The sequence below is a fragment of the Canis lupus genome, chromosome 6 (assembly GCF_048164855.1).
Source record: "Canis lupus baileyi chromosome 6, mCanLup2.hap1, whole genome shotgun sequence".
Classification (NCBI taxonomy): domain Eukaryota; kingdom Metazoa; phylum Chordata; class Mammalia; order Carnivora; family Canidae; genus Canis; species Canis lupus.
The window spans coordinates 62396787-62420026 of NC_132843.1; the positions used below are offsets into that span (position 1 = coordinate 62396787).

Consider the following 23240-nt stretch of genomic DNA (forward strand, 5'->3'; position numbering starts at 1 on the left):
GTTAGAACCTGGCTTTAGAATTACCAGTAGTAAGCAAATCTAAGAAAAGAGGTTTTGGGAAGAGCAGCATCCAGGACAAATAGGACAAATAGGGAGTTGGTCCTAATTTATACTTCTGAATGAGATAAATGCTGAAATTTCTGAATAGCTCTGTCATATTTTATTTTATTTTTTTTAGATTTTATTTATTTATTCATAGAGATGCAGAGAGAGAGAGAGAGGCAGAGACACAGGCAGAGGGAGAAGCAGGCTCCACGCAGAGAGCCAGACGTGGGACTCGATCCAGGGTCTCCAGGATCACGCCCTTGGCTGCAGGCGGCGCTAAACCGCTGCGCCACCAGGGCTGCCCGCTCTGTCATATTTTAAAGAGAAATTCTATCAAAATAGAATGAACTAAGAACCAACAGGAAGGAGCATGAACTACATGGGAAACATAGTAAGGCAAATTTGGAAGAACAAAAGGTTCTTCCATTGAAGTAAATAAAATACCTGTGAGGGAAAAACACTTATTCAAAGAGCTATTAGATTAATGCCCTCTAATCCTTATAACAAGGACTAACAAGTAGGTCTTTTTATAATGATGTTTTAGGTTCAATAGAGAATTCTGGAAGAATATAACATTATGGTAATGTCCAACTATTACATACCTTTTGCAGGACATGGAAATGCAATGCGTTGATTAGCCACCCGTTCTTGGAATGGAGTGTTATATGGAGGTTCTAGATCTTCCAATGTAGGTGGTTCTATTAGAAAAATAAATGCATTATCATAGGCTTTTCCTTTAGCAATATCAAACTCTCTTGCAGCATCATTAATCAGCTACCCTGGTGAACTGCTATCTTTCCTGATTCTTCTTTTAAGTATGACATATATTTTTAGTGGCCAGCTATTTCTACCTCAATGTGACCTGGGGATTTAAAGGTCAAAATGTCCCCACCTTCCAAAATTCATTATTTTCTGTTTTTCCACAATTCTGTTAAAACATAATGCTTCACCATTTTTCTTATGTCTTCCTCCCTTCCTCCTGACCTCCACACCCAATCACTTAGGGCTATATGTTCATCATATACCTGTATCTCCCTCTCTATCCTTAAGGTCACTGCTTGTTTCAAACCTTTACTTCTTTTTTTTTATTTATTTTTTTAATTTTTTTTTAATTTTTTAATTTATTTATGATAGTCACAAAGAGAGAGAGAGAGAGGCAGAGACAAAGGCAGAGGGAGAAGCAGGCTCCATGCACCGGGAGCCTGATGTGGGATTTGATCCTGGGTCTCCAGGATCGCGCCCTGGGCCAAAGGCAGGCGCCAAACCGCTGCGCCACCCAGGGATCCCCAAACCTTTACTTCTTTTGCCCGAACTATTTCAGTAGGCTTCTTACTGGAACCCTTTTCTCGAACATGTTCCTCTTTGGATTCATATTCATTCACACAGAGACCTCAGAATATTCTCTCTGAACCATAAATCTCATCGTGTGATTTCCCTGATGAAAATCACTATTTGTATTCATTTTATCTGTAGAATAAAGTTTCACACCTGTTCCTCCTTAGTGCACCCTATCAGTGAATCCCACCTCCCTAAACACCCTCATTATCCATCCATTTCATGAAGAAATTTGGGAGTCTCCAAATTGATGAGTCCTCCATCTCCTTCACTCCCTAATCCGAGAGTAGATCATCAGGAAAGAGCTATTATTTTTTGAGTACATTCCCTTCTTTCCCCCAAGTCCAGCTACCATCATCTTTTGCCTGAGCTACTTTGATAGTCTCCAGCTGTTTCCCCTCACCTTCTCCAGTCAAGCCGTTCTATCCCCAAAGAGTGATCTTTTAAAATCCAAATACATCATTTCCCGGTAACAATGCCTCCAAATCTTTTCACTACACATAGAATAAAATCTAAACTCCTTAATCTAAGTACCTAGATCTTGGATAATCTGGTCCATGATTGTGTGTCCAGCTTTGCCACATGTCACTCAACACCCAGTTTGAAATGCAGCCAGCTTGCCTTTATTGATTGACTTATGCCAGTGTATCCAAAATGTCACATTTCCTCTTCTTCACATTCTACATCTTCTCCTAAGGCTCTCACCATCCCACCCCACCCCACCCCACTGCATTCCTGCGCATCACTTACTATACTTTTGTTCATTCTTCAAATCTTAACTGGCACGTCTCAACCCAAGAAAGACTTCTTTGTTTTGTCTTTCTTTAAAAACTCATATAGACCTTCTAATGGTTTGTGAACGCACTAACCAGTTTTTGTTTATGAGATTATGTTATAAAGGTCTATGTTTTCCACTGACCCATAATATAAGCACTCAATCAAGTTTGCTGAGTGAATGAATGAACTGGATAAGTTCTCCAACAGTGTCCTAGCCATCCATCTAAAATTGCTGGGGCAGATATGAAGTGCTGAGTACTATGGTAAGTACACTTGCTTATCTTTCCTTCTTGCCTTTGCACTGGTATTTTCTGTGCCAGGAATGCTCTTCTCCCTAATGTCCACATGGCTAGCTCTTTCTAGTCAATAGATACCACTCTAAATATCATCTCCTCAGAGAAGTTTTACCTGCCAATCGAAAGTAGCCAACTGTGGGGCTCCTGGATGGTTGAGCCAGTTAAGCATCAGACTACTATTTTGGTTCAGGTCATGATTTCAGAGTCATGATATCGAGCTCCATGTTGGGCTCTGTGCTTAGCATGGAGCCTGTTTGGGATTCTCTCTCTCTCATTCTCTCTCTTCCTCTGCCCCACTCCTGCTCCCACTTCCCCTCATATAAATAAATAAATAAATAAATAAATAAATAAATAAATAAAATCTTTAAAGTAGCCAATCACTGGGAGCATTACCCTATTTTAATTTTCTACATAGTACTCTTCTCATGATCTGCATTTATTATTTATTTGCTTGCTTTCTGCCTACTCAGAGAACAGCTTATGCCAGCAGGTCATATAATATACCCCCACCACACACATATTTTCCTGTGTCAAAAATCACCTTGGACATGCAGTGTTATTTCCGTTTCATCACTGCCTGCTATGTTAGTAGCGACACATGTATATATGCCGGCATCAGAGAGCATGGCTTGGTCGATGCTTAATGTTCCATCTGAATTGCTAATATGCTGCACTCCATCCACCAGCATGGCACTTCCACCCTTAAACCAGGTGATTACAGGAAGAGGCATCCCTTGAGCAGTGCACGGAATGTCCACTCTTTGACCAACTTGGACTTTCATAAGTTTAGGGCCACGTTGTATCTTTGGAGGAACTAGAAACAACTGAGTATTAGTAATCCAATTTTTAAAATTCCTTTCTCTTCTCACTATTAATGAGAACTCCTTACCAAGAGGCAGCATGAGAAAGTGGAACAATCTCACGATTTGGACCCAGATTCAGGCCACTTACTAGATGCACAATCTAGGGCAATTGAGTAAATTTCCTGAGGCCTGTTTCCTTGATAATCCAGGCAAAATAACCTCTTCAATACCAGTACACTGCAAGGTTTATGGGAAATAATAAATATAAAATCCCTCATGCCAAACTTGAGGAAAAAGTAAGTGTTTAAAAATGTTAGGTTTTTTTTAAAATTTACAAATAATTTACAGTTTAAAATCCTCTTAAAAGGCAACGATTTCTATAACATAAGGGAGTAAAAGAAAAAAAACATTTTTCTTCATGTACTCCCAGTTTTTGTTCTCTTTGTAGAAGGTTTAGCCAGACAGTAAGAAAAGTTTCTCATAAAAACTTTTGCTAATTTCAGAGAAGAAAATCAAGTCTCTACTACTTGTCTTAATCTACCTTCCTTTATAAATTTAAATGTGATAATTTATCAAAACACTGGTAAGTGTTACTGGTTTCCACATACATGCATTATACACTAGAGAATCAAGATGACTCAAGGATATAATTAGAATTTCTGTACCTTACATCCCATTCCTCTTTGTAAAAAATTTAATATTTAACCAATACATTCTAAAGGTTGTGACAACTTCATAATTTTCAGAGGATTATTTTATCATCATTTTATGAAAAAGAAAACTAAAGGTAATAGAGGTTGGATAACATGCCCAGAGCTAGTAAACAACAGAACTCTCATTGGATTTCAATCCCATGGTTAATAAGATACTCTTACAGTGATTGATCTGAGAGTGAAATCAGGTCAATACTAACTGAGGGAATCTTTTTCTGATATTTGAATATCTGGCATCTACACAATGCCTGACAGAGTATGTACTCACTAGGCATATGTTGAATAAATAAATATTTGTACAGACTATGGTAAATTGAGGGAATAAAACAGATTAACTAGAAAGTTTTTAAGAACTTAAAGAGTTCCAGGAAGCAGAATGTTTTCAGTTGAATTCTTTGAATATTGAAAGTGATCATTTAAATACTAGTAAATTCTTCACTGAGAACTCACATTCACTTCTACAAAAAGCCATCAGTCTAAACACATTTTTTTACAATGTATCAATAGATGTCATAAGTTATTGTGGACATTTAATAAAACGGAGAGCCAAAATTTTAATACTGTTCATTTGAAAAAAAAGCGGAATAGTTGTCTATAGATGGCAAATAAACTTTTCCAGAGTTTATGAAAGAAAATTACAAGTCTGCAATTTTAGAAAATTTTTCTCAAATTACTCTACATACAATTTGGAGATGAACTATGAAAGAAAATGGTATGATAGATTTTCTTGTGGCCAGTACACAGATATCGTATGCCTTCATTTCAAAACTCACCGTGGACATTTAATTTAACAGACTGAGTCACGTTCCCAGCAATATTTGTAGCAACGCAAAGATACATCCCACTATCTGAAATGCGGGTCTCAATGATTTTCATTGAACCAGAAGGGAGGAATGTGTGTCTAAAAGAAAGAAACCACATGGTAGACCATAGAACATGAGAATTTAAATATCCCCAATGCAGCTGCACTTCAGTGTGAAATTACTACTCTACAGCAGTTTTTGAAACCATTTTCCCATCTATATTATTTTTATACACCTTAAAAGTCAGGAATATTCATAATTATATTGTGTATTTGTGTGATGTTCTTACAAATATAAAGTCAGCTTTATTTTACTTTTAGATCTAACCTAATGGTCTGAAATTACCAAAAAAGTGTACATCTTTATGCTTTAAGTTGTGACTATGCAAAGCAAATATATATTTTAGCAGTTTTTTTAAAGATTTTATTTATTTATTCATGAGAGACACAGAGAGAGAGAGAGAGAGGCTGAGACACAGGCAGAGGGAGAAGCAGGCTCCATGCAGGGAGCCCGATGTGGGACTTGATCCTGGGACTCCAGGATCATGCCCTGGGTGGAAGGCAGGTGCTAAAATGCTGAGCCAACCAGGGTTTCCTATTTTAGTAACTTTTGAACTTATTTTGAATACTGTATTATTTACTCGGCAATGCTTTGTTAAAAAATTTAGTGTGTTACAATAAAGGCAAAAGAAGGTACATAATGTAATTCTCAAAAATTTATTGAATATATTATAATGTAGTTGAATGAGCCAGATCTACATTTAAAAATGTTATCACATTATTTGTATTGAAATGGCTTTAAGAGGATGAGGGCCAGATAGACCTGCTTAATATTGAGATTTCTGATAAACCTAGGGAAAAAAAAGTTGTTCTACTTACTGGCCCTGAGACAGAAAAATGAATAAATAGTTAAGGACAGAATTCCACCCCAAAGAAATAAGCATATAGAAGAATCCAACATGTAACATGCAATAACAGAGGTGATATCATAAAGAGCAAGGAAAGGATTGATTATACTAACAATTAAAAAATGATGCTGGGCAACAGGTTCTCCACATGGGAAAAATAAATAAAAAAAATAGAGCACTACCTAATACTAGACACAACATAAAAATTCAGATGGATTAAAGTCCAAAATGTGAAAAACAAACTTAAAATATTAGAATAAAACACTGGTGGCCATATTGATATTCTTCATAAGTACAAATCTTAAAAACAATAGATTAGTACAGTGAGCTACATAAAAAATGTAAAATTCTGTACAATCAAACATCATACATTAAAAGCCTTGCAGTGGTCTGAGAGAAGATATTTTCAGCACATAAAACAAAGGATTGTTATTAAGAATACAGACAAAATTTCTATATTCAACATGAAAAGACAAACAAGTCACCAGAAGTCTGTGCAGTAGGTTTAAAGAAGCAAGTCATAGGTGACACAAATGACCAACAAACAAGTAAAAGCATTCTTGGCTCCCTGGAAGTCAGTCACATGAAAACTATGGTATTTGCAAGACACCATTTCACACCCATCTGAACAACAAAAATGGTTAAGTCTATCAGCACCATGCACTGATGATAATGGGGAAATAGGTACACCTATATTCTAATGGAAGAAAGGTAAATCGGTACTGCCTCTTTGATCAGAAAGTTAGTCCTGTCTACAAAGCTGAAAGTAGGAATTAATTATGATCAGAAACTATAGTTCTAGGTACTGCTCCTAGAACTGCTCCTGTGTATACAAAGAGACATACGTAAAGATATTCACTAAAAAGCCTCATTTGTACAACCAAAAAAACAAAACCAAAACCAAACCAAACAGAAACAAACAAAACCCTGAATGTCCATACATTGGGAAATGTGTAAACAAAATGTAGAATGTGCATACGGTAGTTAAAAATGAATAAACTAATTCTATGCGTATAAAAATGTTCACTTAATAAAGCAAGCAGTAGAAATAAAAATATATGTTACATGGCAAATTGAAAACAGACACACAAAACAAAATTAAAAACACAGAAAACAAATTCTATACTGTCTAAGAATGGATGCATAGGATGCAAATGAAGTCTGTAGCAGTATTTGCCCCTGGGGAGGGAGAAAAGGAATTGGGGAGGAAAACAATGAAACTTCAACTGTATCCATAATATGATATTTCTGTCATGCAAAAATATCCAAAGCAAATATTTTTCAAAGAAATAGTAAGCTTATGGAAAGTAGTTCTTAATTATCTTTTTCACCCTCACCAGTGGTAGGGAAACTACAGTATAATGAATATATATATAGCTTCATAACTATACATCAGTAAGTCTAACAGACATAGCCAGAGACTATAATTCTCATTCCACCAGTTACTTCTCACATGATATTGAGTTAAAATAGTAATTGCTAAAATAGTAATTCCCTGAGAACTGGAAACGGGGTATGGAATGTATATTAGCTTATATAATCCTTTCAGGTAAGTATTAACTCCATTTTATAAATAAGAAATACTAGGTTCAATTGAAAGAATTGCCAAACCTTTCAGACAAATTTTAAATGGTGGAGGTAAATTTAAACTTGTATTTGCATAACAACAAAGGTGGTACTCACAAAGGCTCTGGCATTCTGCTTTGCACATCACTTAGCCTATCAAATTTATTATCTCAGTGGACTTTTAAATCTGTAAGGGTTTAATCAAGAAGATTTTTACAAAACCATCTAATGAAAGTCAAACCTTAGATATTAAAGTAGTCGTTGTGTTTTACTGTTCCTATGGGATTAACGAGATGCTATGTGTACTATGCACTTCTACTAACACAAATCTACATACAAATATGCTCCATTTCAATAGCTACCATGTACTATGCACTCGTGGGAAATTATGTCAAAGCTGGGTGTTAGCATTTCTAATACTAAAGAGTGATTTAGAAGGTATATATATTTTCTTTAGGCTCAGATGTGAATTTATGTGTGAATTATCTCAAATTTAAGTTATTTTTTGAAACATTTAAAAACCTGAATAGATATAGCCATCTGCCCCCAAGAGATTATGTTTTTTGCATCTCAAGATTCATCCCAGATGCCCTACCTTGGAGAGAAGGGAGAGATGAGCTGGGTCTCTTTGGCCCAGGTAATGATGGGTGGGGGTATGCTCTTCACTTCACATGGAAGTGTCACCTCTTCCCCTGCAAGGACGGAGATCTCAACAGGCTTATCCTGGGACAGTCCTCGTTGGTCTCCAAATACTCTGGGCCTTACTAAAATAAACACGTTTGGGAAAGGAAATAGTACATTGAAAGCATTTAACGTACAAATGCGGACTACTAATATTCTTTAAAAATGTACAAAAGATGCTGCCTATTCCAAAATTTCAGGGCATATCTAAAACTTTCCACGAACACAATTATAATGAAAGCAGGAAAAAAAATGACCAGAAAGTTTCCCTTTTTAGCTCTTCCTTTCAGAACATAATGAAGAGGTCAGCTGAAATGCCCTTTTAAAGAGTCTGCCATCTGTAAAAGTAACCCCTCAAGGCAGAGTGCTAACCAAGACATAGCTGAGGTTTGGCTTTGCTAGGAGTTTCAACTAACGAGTGTTTCTGACGCTGGTTGGGTGCAATAAGCATACTCCTTGGTAAAACACCATAAAATTTTTCCGAATGGCTATACAATTACTCTGCCTTTAAATCAGAATCGAAGCAAAGGAGATGCTGGTTGGCAGTAAAAATGCGTTTTGTAAACATAGTTCACTTTAGGAGAATAGCCCCTAGTAATATGATTTGGGAGAGAAATGTGAGTTTTGGCGCCAGCAGACAGTGTCAAAGAAAAACATTCCTCCAGGGGCTCTCACCATAGACAGTCAGCTGCACTTTCCTCTTGGCGTAGCCGGCTGCATTGGTGGCGGTGCAGACATACTCACCGCTCTCTTCACCCCCAGGTGACACCACATACAAACTTCCATCAGCCCCTGCAGAAAACTTAGCACTGCTGGTGGAAATCAGCTCGCCCTTCTGCAAAATACAACAGAGAGCAAAGTGTTTTGTAAGATAATAAAGGAGTGACTTAATGTCTGAAATGGAAGAGAGGAAGGAAAAGAATCTCAAGGGGGAAAATACTAGATTTTAAAAAATGCTAATTTGAAGAGAATGATTTGTATGAAAAATGAAGCAAAGAAACCAAAGGTGGTATTTCTTCCTACTGAACCACATCCCCTTTGTTCCAGAGCTATTTAAAAAGGGAGAGAATAATGGTAATGATAATGGTAATGAATGGGATGATGCTTCTGCTAAGCCACACACTGTTTCAAGCACTTCGCATGAATTAACTATTTTCATGTTCAAAACAATCGTAAGAGCAGGAAATGCCACAACCCCCATTTTACAGATAAAAGCTTGGGGATGATGTGGAGTATAACATTCAGTCAGTGGTAGAGCTGGGACTTGAACCCTGGCAGTTGAAACTCTTCACCTCTGCACTTTATCACAGCACAAAGGTCACCCTGGCCTTTCATTTTTATATTTTCCTAAAATGCCTTAAATTTCTACACAGTACTAGACACTGTGCAGTTTGGGGATTGGCTTCACCATGATATTTTTGTGTCCACAATGCAGAAATCTTAACCTTTTTATTTCATTTACAGATGTCAGCACCAACTTCTTTATATTTCAGAGCTTTTTAGATATATAAAATTAGATGGTATGGTAAGATACATTGGTTGTGATGCTAATTATACAAATGCCACAGCTTGTTTTTATGCCAAGCTTTTATATTACCAATATATGCCAGATTTAAATTAATTTTCATAAAATGTGCTATTTTCATGACTGTTCAAAGACAAAAAGGAATTCCTCCGAAATGGGTTTTTCCTCACTGCAAGAATACAAGTAAAAGCCAGACAACTTCATGATAGCAACATAGAGGGGAATAAATGAATTCATATAGAACTTTTTTTTGGCTTTCTAAAAGAACAGGGTCTGAGGCAAAGATTTGGAGGCAAGAAGTTTAGTTGGAAAGTGATCCCCAGAGTCTCGAGCAGACAGGTGAGAGAGTGGGGCACAGAAGGAAGGAAAGCTAAAAAGGATTTCAGGGTTCTTGTTTCCTCTGTGGCTGGGCTGATAAGCTTCTGTGTGCTGGGGATCCTTTGAGAAACTATGTAGAAGCAACCCAGAAATATACTTCTGAGGGATGAGAAGCAGGTCATTTACATAGGACACCTGCTCCCCAAAGGTGTTAATGCCCCTACACTTCCTGGCTGCCTGATCTCAGGCTGAGTGGCCTTCTGAGCAAGCCCTGAGTCCAAAAACCAGAGAGGCACATGCACAAAATATGATTCTGGAAGAAAGCATGGAGCTGTCCACCAGAGCTGCGCTGAAAATCACAAGGGCTGACGGGATGTGGCAAGCATAAAAAAGGATCTGCTATAGCATGCAGTGTTTAGAATGGTTCCTGGTGTACAGAATGTGTTATGTTGGTGTTCACTGTTGCATTCTTAATGTCATTCAAGCATCAGACAGGTGATGGCACTAAGGACATTTTAAGGTTCCTTCCAAGTGGTATGACTGCATGGGTTTTCCTTTTTATAAAATTCTGTGGTACAGTCACAAGTTCCATTTATGACTAAAAATATCCAAACGTTGTTATAACACGAACATTAAAAACACCACTAGAGGGGGACCTGGGTGGCTCAGTGGCTCAGGTCATGATCCTGGGGTCCTGGTCCTGGGGATAAGTCCCGCCTTGGGCTCCCTTGTAGGAAGCCTGCTTCTCCCTCTGCCTATGTCTCTGCCTCCCTCTCTCTGTGTCTCTCATGAGTAAATTAATAAAATCTTTAAACAATAACAACAACAAAACGCCACTAGATAGGTCATTTACCTTGGACCAGATGATAGATGGCTTGGGAATTCCACTTGCTTTGCATGGTAAAGTTACTGGAATGCCTTCAATTGTGCTGAGTACTTGCTGCCCATGCTGAATGGTTGGCAGCACTGAAAAAGGTGGCAATGTTCAAAATCTGAGCATCGGTTCTTCCATTTAGCCTCATATGTTTAAAGTTGTATATTTTTAGGGTATACCGCATATTTGTAGCTAAGACAACATTTTCCAATAGAAATGTAGGGTAACTTGTAAGGGAGTGTAATAAAGGAAACACAGTAACTGTAATCTGAAGAATTTAATAAAAACATAAAATCAAGTAGTAAATTATGCTTAGTAAGTTAACTTTCCTAACAAAAATAAGACTGAAGAAAATCCATGTTTTCCTGGAAACTCGAAGTAGAATTACATTCCAAGAGTTACATGTTTAATACATACCCTTCATTGTTGTTCATGACCCAATCAGCTGCAGTGAGCTGACATAAGCCTACTGCCAGAGAAATGGACTGTTTAACTGTCATGCATTTAGTATCTGTCCATTCTCAAGAACAACATAACAAGGTACGAAATTTAACCTAGAAAAAAGGATTTGTTTTCTTAAAAGAAATTCAACAATAAAACTTGCAAGGCCTTTTAAAAGACTAAAATACTGGATTCTAAGTCAGTAGTTTTCACTAAGAAAAATAACATACCTATGACTTTAGAAAGCAACTGAAGAATTAACATTATATGAGCAGAAGCAAAAGGAAAAGGAAGACTTAATTATTCCATTTTGTGCATATCTCAATTAATCATAGGCAACTTGCATGTGAAAAATTATCAATACTCAATGTTCTCAAAATAATGAATTTGATTAACAAGCTCCCATACATGGAAGTTCTTAACATAGTACAACTAACACAACATAACCCCATATATACCAGGTGTTCCTTTCCTTCCCCTGGAAAGATGAGACTGAAGCTGTTCCCTAGGGCTCAAGCACTCACTGTGTCTCTTGACTTTGAGTCAAATTTCTCTAGAATTATCACAATTACTCTCAGGAGAAGTTTGCCAGAACTAGAGGTACCAGAGATCTCTATGCAAAAACTTCCCTGGAAGGCTTAAATTAGCTTTGCTATATGTTCATATTTTCCTAAGGCTGGGCTTATTCTTTAGATAATTTCTTCTTTAAAAAATTGGCAAAAAATCGCAGATACTTTTATGTCAGGCTACTCTCTAATGCAACAAATTTAACTTCCAGAATCACCATGGAAGAGTCAACTCTCAACTCTACTGTAATTTTGTGGCAACACTGGAATAAGCCATTTTCTCAAATACAAAGTAAGTTTGACAGCTATGAGGAAAAGTGGCAAATTTAGGCATTTTCAAGTCTGATGACATCTGACTGTGCAAGAGGTGTTTCTTTCCAGATTGTCCACCGACATAAATCAAGATGTCAACTGAAGGGTCTGCCATTTTAGTTTACATTTATATTTGCAGCATTAATTCATCCTTTTAAGAACAGGTCATTGAGAGCTTTTAATGAGTATTCTTAGAAGTGGCGAGGCAGAGTAATGAAGGCATGGCAATGCTAATGAACATGAATATGGAGGTATGGAGAACCTGTGATATTGCATCATAGCCAACTCAAAACTAATTTGTTGGCTAAAGGTTGCTCAGTTTAGCTCCTGTCAAATGTCTGGGTTGATTTTTTTTAACCTTAGTAACTAAATCAGTTACTCATTTTGGACTAAGATGGATGAAACAATGTCGTGATCTTTTTCACTTTTAATTGTCAACACTCAGGGCATCATGATAAACCATATCACTGGTTCACCTGTCTCCTCACCCCTCTTATCTGGCAGACATACCAGCGGATCATATCACTCTTTCACTCAAGTAGAAATTTGCCTCAGAATCCTCAACACAATATTCTATGGAGGTCACATGATTATATCTCTATACACGAGTCTCAAGGCAATCCATAAGCACTCTCCAGGAAATCTATGGACTGATTTTCTCTAAAAATAGTTAAACACAATTATATTCAATTTGGCATTATGCATTTATTCTTTTAGACTATAATTTAGTGTTACTTTAATATTTCTTTAAAATAGTATTTCTTCAAGAGTATCTCATGTGATGTTGGTGGAGGCTGGTATAACCAGCGCATAAGATTGAGAGAGGCAGAGGAGGTTATTTACAATAAGAAACAGACATAGGGACACCTGGGTGGCTCAGTGGTTGAGCATCTGCCCGTAGCCCAGGGCGTGATCCGCAGTCTCAGGATGAAGTCCCACATCGGGCTCCCTGCCTGGAGCCTGCTTCTCCCTCTGCCTACGTCTCTGTCTTTCTCTCTCTGTGTCTTTCATGAATAAATAAATAAAATCTTAAAAAAGAAACAGACGTTAAAAAAGAAGAGGGTCTGCATCCATTGACAATTTCCATAGGCCAAGCAAAATGTGGAAATTACCGGATTCTCCAATTCATGTCCTAAAAAAAGGATGAATTCACTAAAAATAAATGTTCTGTGCTACTTTCATCTCTGAACACAGAACTATTTTTTAATAGCACACTTTAAAAAGCAATGTTGCAAAGTCTTTAAAGAAAACATACAAAAAAATTTATGACAATTTCTTAAACTATGAAGTTGTCATTTATTGAGATGTAAAAAGTTCGTGACTGTTAGTCATGAATGGAAAAAAGAGATAGCTTTTGGATATTCTTATTTGTGACCTTTTATCTAACATGCGAAAAGATTGTTTGGAGCACATGAGGTGGCCTTTAGAAAAGTTTAGGTCATTTCTAGCTAACACACAAAGGGGTCATTAGTAAGGACATGCTTGTTGCACAATCCAAAAAGAAAAGGCAATTTGGATGGAATAATAAATTCAGCTTGTCTGAAATTAAAATGTATTTTTAAACATAACTCTTTGAGAACTGAGCTCACTTTTATCAATTAAGAAACCACTTACAAAAGCCCTTGGCCAGACTCAGCTGGTGACTTCCAATAAAGCCTTTCTGTGTATGTAGCAAAGGGAATTCTGGAAACAGCCTTAACAATGTAAATAGTGTTCAAGAAATAAGGCTTTTTGTTAAGAATAACAATTAGGGAAAAAATCTACTTCTTACAACTAGAAGACAGAGTTATTTGATTTAGAGACATAAACCTAGCTTTGAACGTGGTTTGGAAAGAATTACAATGGGTGTGTCTCTTACCATGCACATCCACAGTGGTAGTTTTGTTAACGGTTCCAGCCACATTACTGGCCACACAAGTATATTTGCCCCCATCCTGAAGGCGAACTCTTTCAATATGGAGACTCCCATCACTGCGCACAGTAATGTAAGGATTTTGGACCAACTTAAAGGAAAAAAAAGTCATACTTAATTTAAAAGGTAATGTTCCCTAAGCATAAACCAGATTTGTTTTTTTTAACTGAGTTATTAAATGTCTTATAACAAATTATTCTTAACACCCTTATGTAAAAAATGATGAGCATAAAATGTTACCAAGAGTAGAATCAAGTGTATGTCATCCTAATATACCACCAAAAATTATACCTACTAATATCTGTTGGAGTTATGTACATGTTGGAAAAAGGAATGAAATAGAGACATCACTTGACATGAAACAAGTCAAGTGATGTCTCTATTTTGTGTCTCTTTGATCTCTGTTATCACTCAGAACCAAATTCTACTAGTCACTTTTACTTTTCACTAATTTGTTCTTTTTCAAGAAGATTGTACCACCACTTGCAAGCCATTTGATATTTTTATTTTGGCAAGTAGGTAGTCATTCAAGCTGAGAGAATGTGATTCATCTCAACACTCACCCTTTTCTGTGACAGATGCAAATATCAGAGGCAATGTATGATCTAGGAACTGTGACAGAGAAAGTTGGCAATATTTTCTGTTAAAAATGATCACTCCAGCTGTGCCATTGATGTGTTTTATTCAATCACAGGACATCTTAGTGCTCAAATAGTATCATCCTTTGTTGTAAGGGCCTTTAATTATTAAGTGAGATCTACTAATTTTTCTTAGGATTTAATGCAAATATGAATAATTTGACAGCTTATTCCATGGAGTCAAGTCATTTCTAATTGGCACTTCAAAATGAAAGTGAGTCTAACTACCCTGGAAAATGGAAGGAAAAATGCTCTTGACTAGGTGGAAATTTATTGCCAGAGAGAGCATGTTTGCAAAAAAATTCCTTAGAACTGTGAAAATTTTTCACATTCTTTCATAATCCAAATTTATACACTAAAAAACAATGATACAAAATAGATCCATATTTTCAAATAGTTCATAAAAGATATAATGTTTAAAATTAATAAATGGAAGAATTTTATGAAAATATTGATATTTATTATATCCTACAAAGAGGATATGAAAATATTTAAATGCTATAAAAGTAATTTTATATTTGCTTCAGTTTTTACATATTTTGAAGAGTTTATTAGTTGCATTGAATTTAATGCAAAACTATAAAAACCACACGATTGACTATTTCTCCACCTTATTAATTCCAAAATAATGTAAACTACATAAACTGAATACTGAAAAAAAGTTCTGGTGTTACACTTACAAAATGTATTTTGGTATATATACTAAATTGAAATGTCAACGGTTGGAATAAATTGTCTCTTATGCAAGAAAATTAGAAATGTGAACGCACGGATTTATAATGTTCTTACCATGGCTGAATTCTTAATCCACCGACGTTCTGGAATGGGATTTCCAGCCAACAGAGCACAAGGCAAAGTAAGCTGCTGTCCTTCAATGACACTGGTCACTGAAGGGCTGATTCCAATGAGTGGAGCAACTAAGTCAGGAGAAACAGGTATTATCAACTCTATCTTACCCGAAAGGAAGGCAAATGTTCTTTCTTTTAAAGATTTTATTTATTTATTTATTCATGAGAGACACAGAGAGAGAGGCAGAGACATAGGCCCAGGGAGAAGCAAGAAGGTAAATGTTCTAAAAGGCCAAGATGACTATTAATTATGCTCTTAAAAAAAACTAAATTCTCAAGAACAAGATTTTTAAATGTAAATGGGTTTGAATTGCAAGACAGAGATAAAAGACCCTTCTAAGCAGAGGGAATGGCAAGAGGGCCGGTAATAGCATAGAAGCAGAGAAAGTAAAAAGAATTAGTCTATGGCATGGAATGCCAAAATTGTCAAGCCAAGAAATTGTGCGACGTATGCAATGGACAAATGGAGAGTACTTATAAATCTAAAAAGTGGGATCATCAGAACCATTCTAAGGAAATATTAATCTGAAAATTATGACTAAGATTTATTGGATAAGGAAAAAACCAGAAGGGTAAGATCAATGAGGAGGCTGTCATAACAGCTCCAGCAAATAAAATGAGGTGGACTCTCTTAGATGGAAAGATGTTCTTTTCTAGGAATTATTTAATAAACTTAACACAAATCAAGGGAAATCCCCAGATATTCTATTTAGAAAATTTAATTATATGTTGATGAATAAAGGAAGATATAGAAAGAAAATTTTATAAATGTGTTTAATGAGAAACAGGCATGACAGATCTAAAAATCACATAAAATAATAAATTAGACAATGTAGTACTAGTGAAAAAATAGAATTCCAAGGAATAGACATAGGAATTAAAATTTAGCATATGACCAAATGGGTATTTTAATCAGTGGGAAGAGATTATTCAATAAAGATATTGAGACAAAGGTCTTACCACTTGGAAATAAATGATACTGTATCCCTACTTCATATTAGGTCTTTCCACTTGGAAATAAATGATACGGTATCCCTACTTCATATTATTTTCAAAGATAATTCAGGTGGGCTTAAAATGATAAGGGTAAAAAAGGGAAACAGAAAAGAATGCCATGACTCTGTGTGTATGTATTTATATTTAGACTTAAATCAATTTATTCAAGTTGACCTTCATTTCTTCAAATGGAAGATAACTTGGAGCAGATGATCTCTAAGGTTATTTCCAGTTCTAACATCCCATGAAATTTGAAATAGGATGGGGGAGGGAGAGGCTAGTTTAGTAGTCAAATACTTACCTGTTGTTTTTGTTTTTTTATTTAAAGTGGCAAAAGCAAGAGCCAATGTAGTAAAAGAAGTCTGATGACTTTGAAAAGCTTGATACCTAAGCACCTAATTGATCTTACCAAGTCCTGTCACTGTTACTGTTGTCTGGGACTGGATCTTTCCAAACTGGTTTTCAGCTTCACAAATATAGGTTCCTTTATCATTTGCCCATAAATCTAAAAAGAAGAGATCATTTACTCATTCAATGCCATCTAGGAAGCATAACTATGTGCCAGGCACAGTGCTGAGATTTGTGGGTGGAAAATGTGTGGGTACTGTCTTCTGTAGTTCCCATTGTTGGGGAGGAGACATACATGAAAACCAACTATCAACCACAGTGTGATAATGCTATAATATGTATTTCAAGCAATGAGCTGTGGGAACACAGAGAGACATGAGAATGATGACACATACAGTAGTTAGGAGGGGAGTCACAGTGGAGGCAGGATACAAGCTGTACCTTAAACAGCAGGTAGAACAGGGAAGGGCAGTCCAAGCCTAGTGGGCTGCAAAAACAAAAGAATAACTTGAAAAATCAAGGTCTGTTCAAGGAATGGAAAGTTGCATCACCAATGTATTCTGCAACACCACCCTAAGGGCGTTTTGAAGATTTGCAAGATATATATATCAATCAGTTGGACAAATGACTGGGGGGAGTATACTGGCACTTAGTGGGTAAAAACTGGGGAGGCCATGAAGGGGCAGATTCATGAAAGGAACAACTATTCCAAAGCCAGCAAGACTTCTAATGTTCCCACTGGAAGTTCACAGATTTTATGACTTTGTTTATAATTGTATGATAATTATATTTATCAGTCTACATTTGAGCTGTCAAATTCATGGTGATGTACATCAATATGTATGTATATTATGCAGAAATGCCAGAGTATTTATCTATTAAAATACTTATTATTTAATAAGGATTATTTTCCTTTGTACTATTTTCAGATATTAAAATAGATTTTATTTTCTGGGTAGATCAAAAATATAGACTTTGTTTCAGGATAGTTAAAAGGCTATTACAAAATATTTTTAATTGAGGCGGGTGTTAGGGGAATCAGAATGAAGACTACTAGGTTAAAGGCTGTGTGGATACAGTCAGAAAACAAGCTAAAGACAAAGTTTGGTGCCTTGTAAAGAGTGTGGTTTGTCTTGTGAGCAAGAGGGGAGGCAACAGAAGATTTTAAATAGGAAATGACTGTGATCTTTGCAAATATCTTAACTAAATAAGCACAGTGTATTCTGATAAGATTTGACAGAGAAAAATTGTAGCTTCCCATTTTAAACGGTTCCGTATTATTTCAGATAAAAAGCTGTGACAAAGCTTCTACTCCTCTGTTAATCTTTTGCATATAATGGCAGAACTGCATCTGGTAAACTCAGGCAGTGTCCACTCTCAACAACAGCAAGCGTTCATTTGCAAAGGAAAGTTCAGCAAATCATCTGGTTAATAAGGCACACATTGTTTCTATCCAAGATATTTTTCATGTTATCAACTCGCGGACTAATTTGTGTAGACATACATAAGACCACAGAGAACTGTTTCTAATCACTACTTTCCTTCTAGATAGTTTAATTTGGACACTTGGACAACCATTTGTCAATACATTCCCCCTTTTTATTCTTCCCTTTTTACATCTCCTCTAATTCATTTGTTTCAGGTCCAATTTATTTCCTGTTAGGCTTTTCTCATCACTACTATCGCCCTACTTGCATAACTCTGTGAGCTTCCCCATTTTTCTTCTCATCTCTCCAACCTTGCAGAGGGATTGTTCTGAAATAGTACACTCATGTGCCTTTTTCCACAGGGAAACATGGAGGGTTATTTTCTAGCTCACCAAAAGCATTTCTTCACCTGTACATTCTAGGTCCTGCACAATCTGACGCAGTAGGCATTTTTTTTGGCCATCCACTTAGATGGTGGGTTGTGAAATGCCTGAGTGAGGGACCCCATATATGACTTCTGTCTTCACCACAGAGCCGGGCCCAGAACTGAATACTTAAGCACTTATAATTAGTTTAATTTGTATTTGGAACTTGAAGTGGCTAATGGACATTTAATATTTAATAAACATGGAAATCACTTATTGGAGGCTTTTGACAAAATAACCCCAAAGATGCAATTACTTTTTAAAAACCAGTTAATCAGCTAAATATTATGGCCCTCTAGTGCCACTACTTAAACAATCTGAACACTGTTTTAAAAAGTACAAAATATTTACAAATATCTGAATGCTTAATAGCTTATAGGCAAAATTTTTAGATGCTGGAGTATTTGATGATTTTTTTTTCAATCTTCTGCTCCAGGTAGATATCACTTTTAATCAAGGAGCTTCCATAGGATATAGAGTCCCTATGCATATAGTTATGTATTTTTGGTCAAAAAAATTCATTAAAGTTACCTTTTTACTAGTAATATTTTATCTTTCTATACAGCAATTGGTCCAAGAGTCAATAAAATGTGATCACTTATCCACCTAGAGGCCCAGGTGTTTCTATTTGCAATAAGAAACAGTGAGATATGAAGAAGTCACATTGCTTCATAAGCCTTTATGAAATGACATACATCTGAATAAAATACATTTATGACAATTCCAAGATATAAGAATTCAGTACTCTTTTAAAAGGAAATGCAACAAACACAAAATGTTTTTAAAGAAGTTTTTAAAGAACAAAACGTGTTGGCAAGATTAATTCACAACTTTAAACATACTAATCCCTATGTATAGAACATGAATGTATAATATATATGTACATACTTGTATAAAATATATTTCCTTTAACCTACTTGAAATAAAGAGAGCTCCTGTTCTTAGTTGGCTGATGGAACTCACTGAAAAGGGTCTTGAGAAGATAGGCATGTTGTCTGATCTCCTCCATTTAATCTTTGGTTCTGGATAACCCTGGACATAGCAAGGTAATGTCACATTTGAGCCAATTTCTACAGACACATCAGCAGGTTCTTGTATGAAAACTGGAGGTGCTAAAAGATATTTAAAACAAACAAAGAAAAGGTCATTGAGATAGTATATAGGCACAGTAAGTACAAACTTCATTCTTAAATGGTCAACAGATTGAATCTGAACCAAGATATTGTTCACATAGTATTGTAAATGTACCCTTTAAGCATTTCTGGATGGTATTGAAATAGTCAATACTTATTTTTTGCTTAATAAATGAATAGAGGTACAAAGAAGTTCAACTACTTCCTTAAAATGATAAATGATAAAGAGAATGGAATTTAAGAGTAGAAACTGAAATCAAGAATTATCTTCAATAAAGAGAATCTTTCATCTTAGAAATTTGTTTTCAATTTTAGTTTATGTCATGCTACTCAAATCTTTGAACTTTCTTATAAATATGTTTGCCTTGTAATGAAATATTCTGGACATTTTCCAAAACTTAACTCCTTTTGTTCCAGTTTTTAAATAACTTAATTTATACCAGAGCTCATTCTTTAATAGATCACTATAACCAGCTAACAGTATTTAATTCTAAATTATACCCTTGTTCTAGATCACATTCTTGCTTCTCAATACCTTTCACCTTTTTTACATTTTTGAGTTAAAGGAATTTGAGCTTGAAAATCAATAATAGGGCACCCCCGGTGGCGCAGCGGTTTAGCGCTGCCTGCAGCCCCGGGTCTGATCCTGGAGACCCAGGATCGAGTCCCGCGTCAGGCTCCCTGCATGGAGCCTGCTTCTCCCTCTGCCTGTGTCTCTACCTCTCAGTCTCTCTCTCTCTCTGAATAAATAAATTTAAAAATATATACTTATTTAAAAAAGAAAATCAATAATAAAATTAAAGCAACAGAATATAGTATCTGATAAAAAGAATAATGAGAGCTTAATATCTTAGAGTTAAATCTGATTAGGAAATTATAAAATTATAGATCAAAAGACTACAGTTATCCACATAATATAGCTAAACACAGAAGCCAGGGGAAGAATTAGAAATGTGTCCTAGGCACAACTTGGAAAACACGGGAAGGCAATATAGGAGAAAGCTGTCAGCAAGCCCAAATAGACGAGGCTCTCAATATGTCTATCCCCAGAACTTATAAGTAATGATGTATGAGATATCAGACAAGGAGGAATATACAGGATGCTAGTGGAGGCAATTCATTAAGCCTGCTCACGTGGGATTTTGCTTTTTGTTTTAGATTTTATTTATTTGAGAAAGAGCATGCACCAGAGTGGAGGGGTGAGGAGAAGAGCAGAATGAGAGGAACAAGCAGACTCCGGCTCAGTGCAGAGCTCAATGGGGGATCAATCTCACAACCCCAAGATCATGACACGAGCCAAAACCAAGAATTGGTCATTTTACCGAGCCCCCCAATGCCCCTGCTTAGGCAGGATTCTAAGAGGAGAAGCCCAAAAGATGGTTCCTTGATAATGTCAAGGTCAAATATTTCTTAGAAATTCAACTATCACAAAGCCAAGGACTATTGTTAGGTGTTTTCCATTAATTTTCTCATTTAATCTTCACAATACCCCTATGGGTAAGTACTATCATAACTACAATTTTATAGATGAAGAAACTGAAACAAAATAGTTAATTTGTGTCAACATGGAATTGAAGAGTGGAAGTAGGATTAAAAAACAGGTTGAGGGAAGCCCCGGTGGCCCAGCGGTTTAGCGCAGCCTTCAGCCCCGGGCGTGATACTGGAGACCGGGGATCGAGTCCCACGTCAGGCTCCCTGCATGGAGCCTGCTTCTCCCTCTGCCTGTGCCTCTGCCTCTCTCTCTCTCTCTGTCTGTCATAATAAATCAATCAATCAATCAATCAATCAATCAATCTTAAAAAAAAAACCCAGGGTGATCCTGATAACAATTCTTTGTCATTTTATCGGCTTTCCCTTTTCTATAGGTTCTTACAACTGCTGAAAGTCAAGTTGTTTAGCAGCCTAATAAAAATGAGTGTAGAGATCATTTCTTTCCTTCTCAATGGGAATTTGGGGACTCGGATGTATACTTGTCTCCCAAGTAGCCTTAGTCCTTTATTAGCCTGAGCTAAAGGACATCCATCCTCTAACTTTGCAACTTCATCTCCCATTATTCCCCTAGAGAAATCTTATTCTTGGACAATCTGAACTCTTCACTCTTTTCCAAACAAGGACTGACCATTTTCATATCAGTACCAGTGTCACTGCCATCCCTTTCAAATGCAATGTTGACTCTTGATCTCTGGCTATTGAATATTGACGATTCTTTAATCCAGTTCAAAAGGTCCCTTCTCAATGCCATCTTTCATTTTCCTAGACATGATTTCTTCCCTCTGTGTGGTTTCAGAGAATTCACTCTGTACCACTCTCATGGCAGTGGTCACATCCTGCCTTTTATTAGACTATACGTTTGATTTTCCCTGGAGAGTTCATGTTTGCAACCATACTTTATTTTTTATAGCAACTAACATAGCACTTTTTGATTATTCAAGGCTGCTAGATATCTGTGAATAATTGAAGCAATATTAAAACACTTTAACACTGGGTGGCTCAGTGTTGAGCATCTGCTTTCGGCTCAGGGCATGATCTGGGGGTTGGGAAGATTGAGTCCAGCATCAGGCTCCCTATAGGGAGCCTGCTTCTTCCTCTACCTATGTCTCTGCCTCTCTGTGTTTCTCATGAATAAAATCTTTAAAAGAAATAAAAAATAAAACACTTCAACAATATTATAGTGTCTGTATTTGTATATCTGTAAGTGTATGGTGATAATAACAACCTTGATCCCATACATTTGAACTTGCACTTTTGAAAAAAAAATGGCAATTTCAGAAGCCCTATTGTTTGTTTTATTGAACCTAAATAAAAGAAAATTAAGTTAAACCTGCAACTGAATAACATGTTTTTAAAAAGAAATAGCATAGCTGTGTTTAGATTTCCCTTAATCCAACTATATGGTAATCTGGTTTATAAAAATAAAAGACAAAATAAGCATATGTAAAAAACAGCTCATTGGTTGCCTATCTTAGGTATAAAGGGCTAGTTAACTTCTTCTAGAGTGATAGTAATCATTTATTCCAGAGCCAGTTGCTTTTTTGAAAAATAGAAGATATGTATAAAAACCCTAGGATGTATTAGGTGCAGATTGTGGGCATGCTGATTAAAAAATGGGACAGAAAATAAATTCCAGAAGAACAAAGAGATATGCAGAAGCCTCGGATTGACCAGATATTTGGGAGCAACCAAGCTTACTGACACAACAGAACATAGCCATAGGTGAAAATGGAGACAAATTAGAATTTTCAGAAGTAAGAAAGCAGAGAACATACTGGACAAAAAGAGGAGAAGCAGAGTTCAAGTTGTGCCCTTAAAACTCAATTAAGACAGAAGAAGCTACCTGGGTGAAGAAGCTTTGAGAACAGTGTCAGGCACAAGACAGGCAAAATATATACTGGTACAGGAAAACAAGGCAAATGAGAGTACCAGGCACTAGGTAAGCAGCCAAGACAGCATCAATGACAAGCAAACCTCAAAAATGAGGCAACTCCTAACTACGGCCAAAAAACCTTTTAAATACTTCCTACTCTTGAGTATGGCCAATTCAGACTCCAAGT

General features: G+C 36.3%; 1 protein-coding gene across 4 annotated transcripts in view; it reads right to left on the minus strand.

Moving 5' to 3' along the window:
* HMCN1 (hemicentin 1) overlaps positions 1–23240 on the minus strand; it is a 458239-nt gene that overhangs the window by 201163 nt on the left and 233836 nt on the right. For 3 of the 4 annotated variants that reach the window (XM_072830872.1, XM_072830871.1, XM_072830874.1), the window contains exons 16-25: positions 19474–19668; positions 16766–16861; positions 15302–15429; positions 13821–13965; positions 10623–10735; positions 8602–8761; positions 7841–8009; positions 4743–4870; positions 2995–3267; positions 648–743 (exon numbers count right to left, since the gene is read on the minus strand). In XM_072830872.1, the coding sequence (XP_072686973.1) occupies positions 648–743; positions 2995–3267; positions 4743–4870; positions 7841–8009; positions 8602–8761; positions 10623–10735; positions 13821–13965; positions 15302–15429; positions 16766–16861; positions 19474–19668 (1503 nt within the window). Of the gene's footprint in view, positions 1–647; positions 744–2994; positions 3268–4742; positions 4871–7840; positions 8010–8601; positions 8762–10622; positions 10736–13820; positions 13966–15301; positions 15430–16765; positions 16862–19473; positions 19669–23240 lie in introns of those variants that run through there. The other variant, XM_072830875.1, reaches the window with a different exon arrangement.